The following is a 9839-nucleotide window of genomic DNA, read 5'->3' as shown; positions in this document are numbered from 1 at the left end:
CCTGGAGTGGCCACCCGGGCCAGCATATATCTATCTATCTCTGTGTATGTGTGTATGTATATATATATATATATATATATATATATATATATATATATATATATATATATATATATATATATATATGTGTGTGTGTGTTTTGTACCTCATTCAGTGTGACATAATGTAAATTTTGGCACAAACTATGTGGAATCATGTGTTTAAAAGATGTATTGCACTGAAAGGGGGATATTTTTCCCAGGGGGAGTTGCCGTTAGAGCAATAGCAAGAAAGTGTACAAAAAGTAGATTCCCTGGTGTCCTACATTATGCCGATTCCTGGGTACAGCGAGGCTACCTGGGAATCAGTGCTAATGCTGGGGATCCCAGCAGCATCATCTCCAGTGATGTTGGAATTCTGGCACCAGTATTATGGGCGCCAGCCATGATTCTAGTGCCGGTATTTTGAATGCGGGCATGCGATCTGGGCAATCATATTTGCGCCCAAGATCACACAGCAATATGAAATTTTTTTATCAGTTGTAAACTTTATAGATTTTTTTGTTGTTTTCTTTCCTAGGTTCACCGACTGCCATATCAGTGTGCAATTGTGTTCCTCAACGTGATTTTGAGGATTTTTCCAGGAATTATGGTTCTGTTTCACTGATCATAAATATCCAGGTAAGTGAACTGACTTTACAAAAGACGGTGTGTTTTTTGTACCGGTAGAGAATTTAGTGCCTATGGAAGTCAAATCAGTCCCTGAAACATTAAATCTGCTCTTTAGTTACAGGGACGGATTTCAGTTTTACAATAGTCAAGAGTTAATCTGACATCCCGCACCTCTTGGCAATTGTGACTGTATAACATTTTGCCACTGATGTTTCCTCATAGCTAATTGTATACCCCCTTAGTTTCATTATGTCATGTTCACCATAAGTTTCTGTGAATGTACCTATCAATTAGTAAAATAAAAAATCTTAATATATGTAATGAAGCTTTTAGTATATGCAATTATGCCCCTTATTGATTTTAACATCTTATTGCAGAACTCCAAGAAAACAAGATATCCACACGGAATTCCGGTATTTCACTGCTGAGCACCACCAGAGATCTATCAGTCACTGTATATTTGAACCCCAACTTCTTCATTTTAAGGTGAGCACAACTACACATTTTCTACAGACTTTTTAATGTGTATTTAAAAGATTTCTTTAAATTAGCAACCTACCTATATTTTTTTGTTTCTTTTATGCTACCAGTCTAAGGGATTGCTGAAGGCTGATTGAACATCATAGAAACAAAATAAAAACAGGAAAAAAGGCACACATACAGACTTTCAACATTTATATTTACGACCAATTGATATAAATAACTTCTATCAATCTGGAAAAATGGATCGTTTTCTTATTAAAATAAGAAAAGAAACTGACAAAGAAAAGTCTAATGAAAGGGCTAATGTTGCGGCAGTCCACTCAGAATCTGAAGTTACAACAGTTACCTTAGAATCCGAAACTATAACAGACACCTCAGAATTTGAAGTTATTTCAGACACCTCAGAATCTGAAGTTACAATACTCACCTCAGAATCTGAAGTTACAAACTTACAGGAAGATACTGCTGACACCACTTCTGACCAACAAGAAACATCGTCTTGCAGTTCAAAGCCTTCAAATACCCCATCTGATGACCCAGTTTGTGATATTCCAAAAAACAGATTGGAACGTCAATTACGAATATCTAGAGGGCCCTTTCAGCCCAGAAACAGTATATTTCCCAGAAATAAAATAGGCTCTAAAGTAAGAAGTTTTCAATTGGATTGGTATGAAAAATATAGTTGGCTAGAATACAGCCCAACAAAGGATGCAGCTTTTTGTTTTTACTGCCGTTTCTTTCCTGGTAATGATGCAGCAAGCAAAGGTCACACTGATTCTGCATTTATTGATAAAGGATTCCGAAGCTGGCATAAGGCTAACGAATGTTTCAAAACCCATCAATTGTCTAAATCCCATGTATTTAGCCATTCAGCATGGACCTCTTTTAAAGGTAAACCTATTGATGTGATGTTAGATGAAGGCAAGCAGACTTACCTGTCTAAGCAGGAAGAACTACGATGCCATAACCGAAGTGTAATGGAGCGGCTGATTGACATAGTTCTGTGTTTGGCAAAAGGTGGAAGACCTTTCAGAGGTCATAATGAAAAGTCTGATAGTCTTGAAAGAGGTTTATTTCTTAACATTGTAAGTATGCTTCAGAAATATGATCCTGTGATGGCAAAACATGCAAAACAATGTCCTCGAAATGCTACCTATCTGAGTAATCGCATCCAAAATGATTTAATTGTGGCCATACACAATGTTGTAACACAAAACATTGTGTCCTCACTAAATGGAAATGTGCTATCAATACTTGCAGATGACACCACTGACTGTGGACACCATGAACAGATGTCCATTGTTGTGCGGTACTTTGACAATGATAAACATAGTCCAGTTGAGACTTTTTTGTGTGTTCAGAGACTTTTCACAGTTGATGCAAACGCTATTTTTAACCAATTGAATGAAGTCATTGGCAATCTTAAAATTAAGTGGTCATCCGTATTAGCGGTCTGTTTTGATGGCGCATCTACTATGTCTGGATGTACAGCAGGCGTTCAAATGAAGTGTAAAGAAAGAAACAGTGAAATACTCTATGTGCACTGCTATGCACATTGTTTGAATCTCATCCTAGTAGATGCATGCACTTCAAGTAAACAGAACAGAATAGTTTTTGATTTTTTTGGCATTGTTCAGATTCTTTACAACTTCATGGAGGGTAGTTCGGTCCGACATGCAAGAATGGAGAAAATTTCCAAAGATGTAGGATCTCAGCTGAAAACTTTGAAAACATTGTCAAATACACGTTGGGCTTGCAGAGCAGAAGCTGTCGCTGCTGTTAAACAAAACTATTCAATAATTTTACAAGCTTTACATGAGATTATTGAAGAAACTCGACTTCCAGATGTTAAAATCAAAGCAAGAGGTCTTGTCTGTGAATTAAAGTCTTTTGACTTTATATTCGGTCTTCACATGATGCACCCAATTCTTCAAATTGTGGTTAAAGTGAGCAAGGCTCTTCAGGACCCTGAACTTGACTTACTTACAGCAATGGAAGGAGTGAAAACCTTGCGCAAAACATTAGCTACAATGAGAAATGACCCAGAACATTTTCAGTCCATTTTCCAAGAAACCGTGACTGCATGTCTACAGAAAGATATAGCAATACCTTCCGTTCGAAAAAGAAGAATATCAACTCGTATTGATAATGCCTTTGAATCACAACATCACTTCGATACTAAAGAGGATCAGGAGAGAATTTGTTCATTTTACCCTCTTCTTGACTCCATGATAGCTGGCATCGACCAGAGGTTTCAACAAGAAACTTGTGTACTAATAACAGCAATGGTAAATTTGTTAAATTTAACCATTGGCAAGGATGACTTTCAAATAATTGCCAATAAATTTAACATTTCAATAGACGAATTGGAAGCTGAAGTAAAGTTGCTTAAGAGCTATGAAACATGTGTTTCTGAAGAATGCACTACAAAAACAAGACAGTGGCTTGATTGGCTAAAAGAATCAGCACGGTTTTCCATGTTCCCGGCCTTTTACAAAGCTATTCAGTACTTTGCTGTCCTACCGGTTACTAGCTGTTCATGTGAAAGGGCATTTTCAAAACTTGGACATGTAAAAACTAAACTAAGAAGTACAATGTCCCAGCAGCGCCTTGATTCACTCCTGTTGTTGTACATTGAGCAAGAATTGGCTTTATCCGTAAAATACAATGACGTGATTGAGGAATTCAAAGCCTTGACAGCTGGTGAGCGGCGTCTTGTTCTTTAGACAAAGGAACTTGAAGAAAAAGTTAAAAGAATCACAATAATTTAGTTATCAATTAAACTTCAATCAAGTTTGTATGTTAAAAATCAGCAAAGGTCTATGTTGCAGACCTCAGCATTGCTTCATGTTCAGTTGACGTTCAGTTGAAGTTCCGTTTACGTTCAGTTTACCTTCAACAAAGTTCCAAAAGTTGATTGAGATGAAGACAGAATGAGCTGGCTGCAATGTTATGCGTAAGTAAAATGGAGAATATTGTGTGGGGCATATTTGTGTGGTTGGGTATAATTATTGACTTAAACATTATTGACTTAATTGATTTAAACATTGACTTAAGTTAATGGTAGATTCGTAACCTGACTTGTTCTACTAACATAATGTAACGAGCATTGCTGCATACACCTATGCCAGAAGAGTACAGCGCAGAGAAAGGACTGAACTTGTGCAGCCAACGAGTCATTTAACCTGTAAAATTGGGGCAAAGGTTGTCAGTGTCAGAGGTTCATTTGTCCTGCAGTCTTGCACTTTTGTGGTTTGTAAATGAGCATTACTGTTTTAATTTATGTCAAGGGAAGCAATGGACTATTAAATTATGTTTGTTTTTTATGCGATGAAAGGATTGTTCCATGGAGCAGCTTAAGAAAAATAATGAAAGGAATTAAGGTGCTGAAATTGTGTACCTCGGACAATATTTTCTACACCTGTGTGGATGAGACATGGATGAAGGATCTGACCAGTCTGAAGACTTACTGTATGCTCTGCAAACTTCCCTCTCCAGTGAGTTGTGGTTTATTTATAATGTTTCTGATACCCCAGTCCCTGTGAGTGTTCTTTAATACATTCTGTTGGTATATTTGCATATTGCATTGAGATTTTGGCCGTTATTTAGATCTGATCGCAGTACAAAACGGGCAAAACCATATGCACTGCAGGTGGGGCAGATGTAACATGTATAGAGTTGGATTTTGTTTGAGTTATTTTTTTTTCTGTGCAGGCTAAATACTGGCTGCATTACTTTTACACTGCAATTTATATTTTAGTTTCAAAACACCACACCCAAATTTATCTCTCTCTATACATGTTACATCTGCCCCACCTGCAGTGCACATGGTTTTGCCCATTTTGAGAACAAATTTGTACAGTAATCAGATCTGAATAAGGGCATTTGTCTGCTAATATTGCATGCAGAGAGATCCCAATGTATCCAAATCCAACTACTTTAGTTTCCCTTGCTAACTATGCTTCCTGCTTATGTATATGACCTCTCCCACTTCCATTCCAAATTCATCCAGGTCCAATTGCCTCTACCTAGCCCTATCTTGTAAGCTCTCACTGACTGAGAAGGGTCAGTTGAGAGACAGAATACAGCAGACCCACAACCTCCTCTGTATTTGTTTTAATATGGGATGTATTTATTGGTTGCTTAGACTGACTGACACAACTGAATTTTTTGGTACATTACTAACAATAATGAGGACAATGACAAGGAAATGGAAGCAACTCTCATTCCAATAGTGATTTGTTCATCACTTAAATTGTAGAATTTTTTTTTCTTTTTAAAGATATTATAATTAATTCATTTTCATGTTCTTTCCAGCCAGTGTTCAGAAGCTAAACAAATTATTCACCAGTGCAGAAGGCACTGATCAAGGATACCACTATGAGGAATGGAGATTCCCCCTCCTTGTTCGATGCCTGAAATAAACATCCTGGAATTGTACAGTATGTGTCATAACTGATTCGTATTATTCACAGTGGGGCAGATGTATTAAGCCTGTTGAAGAAAGAAACTGGAGATAAAGTGGAAGGTGATAACGCTCAAGCCAATCAACTCCCAACTGTCATTTCAAACACAGCTGATTGGCTGGTTCGTTATCACCTTCCCCTTTATATCCACTTTACCTCCACACCAGGCTTAATACATCTGCCCCGTTATACTTGACAGTGTTATTTATGCGCTTGATTAACTATTAAGTACTGCAGGTTTCTAAGTGATTATTGTAGATAGAAACATAGAAGGAAAGGTCACAATTTTGAAAATATTTTTACAGTATTTTACAGAAACAAATGGTCAAAATGTGGTAAAGTCATCTGTGACACCTGTGATATTACTGCTTTGTTATATACAAATAAATCATCTGTGTGAGTTCCTGCCAACACTGTATTTAATATAGTTTGCATTGATGCCCAGTGGGCGGTGATAGACACGCCCAGTGGGCGGTGATAGACACGCCCAGTGGGCGGTGATAGAAATGCCCCTCCAATTGTGCACCTACTAATAAAATGGGCTGCGCACGCCTATGATTATCAGATAAAGTCTGTATATAACCCACTGATTTCAAGTGACTACCTCCTGTAGTTGTATTAATGCAGTCTCACTGCAATAATTTTTAATGTCCAATGGAATATTTAATTGGCTCAGCAGCCTGGGAATAGGGCACACAGACTAACAATTGTGCGGCAGCAGACCCGCGACTCTACAGGAGTCCTACACATCAGTAGGAAAGTCATACAGAAGGGTCCAGTGATCGGTTCCGGGCGGCTGATTAAGCAGGTGACAGTGAGACCATGCAGTAGCGCCGGTCAGAACTGGATATTTAGGCTGCCAGCGATCGTCTCTAAGCGGCTGATAACGCATGTTACGCTACCCTGCGGGACACGTGCCGTGCAGTCTGTGAGTGTGCAGACTGACTTCCGGATTTCCAAGCTACCGCAGCGTAGTGTCGCAAAACTTTTGGACGCAGAGCATCAATATGGGTGGGCTGGCTTTGCGGCCAGCCAACAGCTCACTCGACGGGCGGCGGGCCTCGTGGGTGCTTAAGATATTCCGTGGGTGCTCAGGCCCCGGAGCACCCACGGAGTCGGCGCCTATGAGTACCAGTTATAAAGACAGAAATTGTGTTTAGCTGCCGAAGTTCCCCAAACTCAAATGATATCACGTAACAATGTTCTTCATACAATCTATTTTGGATCATTCTGGTGTCATACAATGTATATCTTTAATGCTTAATATTGTGACTTGAAAACCTTTATTTCACCTCCTTTTAACTGCTCCATGTAGCTGTATATTTTGAGTTAACCTGTGTCAGCACTCTAGAAGATGTTACACTTCAATGGGTAAGGGCTGAGGGACATCGTTATCTCTGTGTCTTGCTGTATGAGAAGTATTGAGGTTATTACAGATGATTCCAGGCTGTGCAGCGACTACATTGTGATGTGTTCTGTTGTGTGCTTTGCTCAGAGAGCAGTCCATTTGGTTATGGGGGAGACCGCAGGGGCCTAATTACCATCTTCTGCTTTCATTCTCACGCACTGAGTAACTTTAGCTTCATCTCAATGCCTGCCTGAATGAGCTGCCGCCTCCCCCATGAAGAACATTAATATTCTTAATAGAAAATATGTTATTTCCATTCCTGTTCCCTCCCCACATAACCATGAATGTGCTGCAGCCTTGCTCACTAATGGGGTATCTTCAGTTCTGCAGGTTTCTTTATGTCATTCTAGAGCTTTCTATGTAAATCCTAATTATGACGGTCTTCATCAACCAAGGATGGGCTTCATTCAATCCTCCAGCTTCTATTCACCTGTATTTACTATTTGCCAGATGAATCTGCAAGTATCAGCTCTAGGGCCAGATTTTCTAAGCTTGAAAAGTGAAGCATGATAACCAACCAGCCAATCAACCGCTATCTGTCATGTTATAGACTGTGTTTGAAAATGACAGTTAGGGGCTGATTGTCTGGTGTTTTATAACTTTCCTTTTTATCCCTTTTCAAAGCTTAGTACATGGGGCCCCTAGTAAGATAACTACTTTAGTATGGCACAATAATCTCTTGGCAGTTTGCATTATTGTCCTCAAGAATGCTGCTTGGATCCCCCCTCTATGTGCTGACCTGTGCCGGATTGTAGCCTGAACCAACCACGGAATCGATAAAGTGAATTTTTCACCAAAGGACTGTGCATTACCTCCAAGGGCTTTCACCATCTTAGCCCCAACCTACCTTTACATTAAACGTCATTGGATTGGATTTACCATCTATACCTGCGTTTGTCGGTAATTTGTGCCAACTTGGGCCGACCGCACGGAAGATCTACGGAGGACGCACATACCCTATTATGGGTGGTAACTATTGATTCATCAAAACTTTCTATTCAATCAGGGGTATAATAGGAACAGACTCTCCGGCAACCAGCCTTATTATCAGAGGTGTCCATATATTGATTTTATTTGATTTTTTATTGTGTCATATGTATGCTATATACAAATTTTATGTGTTAAATCACGTTATTAAAAAAATTTCTGTAAACAGATTATCCAATCTATCCCAATTTTTCCATCCTCAAAACTGTGCGCTGCTTCCTTTTATTTCTTTTTTTCTGCACCCTTGGTACGGGACTGACTATCCCTCCCACTAAGCAGCAGCAGAAAGATCAACTCATAGTAAAGCGCCACCCAGCTCTGACCTTCGGGCCAGTTCTAAATTTCTTGTCCTCAATTTAGCCCAATCCTAAATGCGCACCAAGCATCATACACTGGCTTCTGCCCCATTTTAGAACACACACAAGCAATAAATGTGTCCGTGCTTGTTTATGTACTGTGTTTTACAAGTGGTTCCATATAAGTGGCCACAGGAGACCTTATTTAAAAAGCATGCAGCCAAATGTATTACTGTGCCTTATAACCAATGCAGGGAAATGGCACTTAGGATCCCATTTGAATGTACACATCTCTGATTCCCCCCCCCCCCCCCAATAATGTGCGTTAGGTGCTTCTGGGAGATTGTTAGACTCTTTGGGGAGTCAGGGAGATCACTGCTATATCACGGAGTCTCCTACATGAGGCGGGAGGGTAGGCAACTATGCCCCTTAATGTCAGCCATACAAGATAATCCAATATACTGTATATTGATTTGATTGGTATTGGGCTTGTTCTTAAATCCTTTTGGAAGATGATCACTCTCATTGGTGTAACTACAATTTGGGTGCCTCCCGACAACTAAAATTTGTGCGCCCTCCCCCTCCTTACCACTGCCGCCTGGTCCATTGCTGCCCGCCGGAACCAGCAGATCCTCCTGTCTGCGGTCCTGGCGCTGCTCCTATTAGAATGTCACTTGCAAAATGGACGCCACCTTACATCAGACCGTTATTTAGAATGCAAGAGGAGGTCAGCAAAGAACTGGGTGGCAGCAGAGGGGAGGAGAGGAAGGGTGCACAGCCGGCAGCAACAGATTCGGCAGCGGTGGCTCAAGTAACCCCCCAGGAATATTTTCTCCAGACCCCGAGGCGCCCAAACTTACCTGGGGAGCTATTGTTACACCACTGATCGCTCTCAGTGTATGTGGGCCTAATACACCTTTTCAAATAAGAAAGCAAGTACAGGAACTATTCAAACCATGTAGCACTGCAGGTGAGGCAGATGTAACATATGCAGAGAGTTAGATTTGGATGGGGCGTGTTCATACCGAAATCTAAATGACAATGTCCAAATAAATCTGACTAACCTTTGTGGGCTACATGCAAAAGAAGACAGTATTTTACCAGCACAGAAAATATATAAATGTATTTTATCTCCTTACATGGCAACATAGGAGTGATTCAGGTAGGTTGGCAAAATCAAACTCCTATAAAAGACAATGCATTGCTCCATGTGCACTGCAAATGGGGTAGATGTAACATGTGCAGAGAGAGTTCTTTTGGACTGGACATTGATCCTGTTGATAAAGCTTAAAGATCTCTGTAGTTGGCCAATTTGAGACTAGCTTTTGGTCCACAACTCATACGCTAATACCAGCATACTGTTTGTATTCTCTAAGAACTGAGCACAGCTGTCACGGTGACATACTGTATGTATACATAACATGCATTGAGCAACTTCCATCTGACCACACATTTTACTTTGCGCTAGCACCTATACACTCTCAATACACAGAGCAGTTATTCATAGACTGTCCAACTAAATCCTGCTACGCTAATCTGTGTATTCAAC

The 9839-nt window shown here is 40.0% G+C and overlaps 1 protein-coding gene across 1 annotated transcript; it reads left to right on the top strand.

Annotated features, from left to right (window-relative positions):
- Positions 1-578: 578 nt before the first annotated feature.
- Positions 579-5573, top strand: LOC146036604 (zinc finger MYM-type protein 1-like). Its single transcript, XM_083160544.1, has 5 exons — positions 579-659; positions 1028-1136; positions 1241-4089; positions 4471-4630; positions 5451-5573. Exon 3 carries the CDS (start codon positions 1373-1375, stop codon positions 3857-3859), a length of 2487 nt encoding a protein of 828 aa, XP_083016670.1. The 5' UTR covers positions 579-659; positions 1028-1136; positions 1241-1372; the 3' UTR covers positions 3860-4089; positions 4471-4630; positions 5451-5573.
- The last annotated feature ends 4266 nt before the right edge of the window (positions 5574-9839 follow it).

Source organism: Crinia signifera, chromosome 9 (genome assembly GCF_055691185.1).
Source record: "Crinia signifera chromosome 9, ASM5569118v1, whole genome shotgun sequence".
Classification (NCBI taxonomy): Eukaryota; Metazoa; Chordata; class Amphibia; order Anura; family Myobatrachidae; genus Crinia; species Crinia signifera.
This window is presented reverse-complemented; position numbering and strand designations above follow the sequence as displayed.

What these genes read in the sequence shown, in the direction of transcription:
- LOC146036604 (XM_083160544.1), top strand. Translation starts at nt 1,373, where the DNA reads ATGGATCGTTTTCTTATTAAAATAAGAAAAGAAACTGACAAAGAAAAG.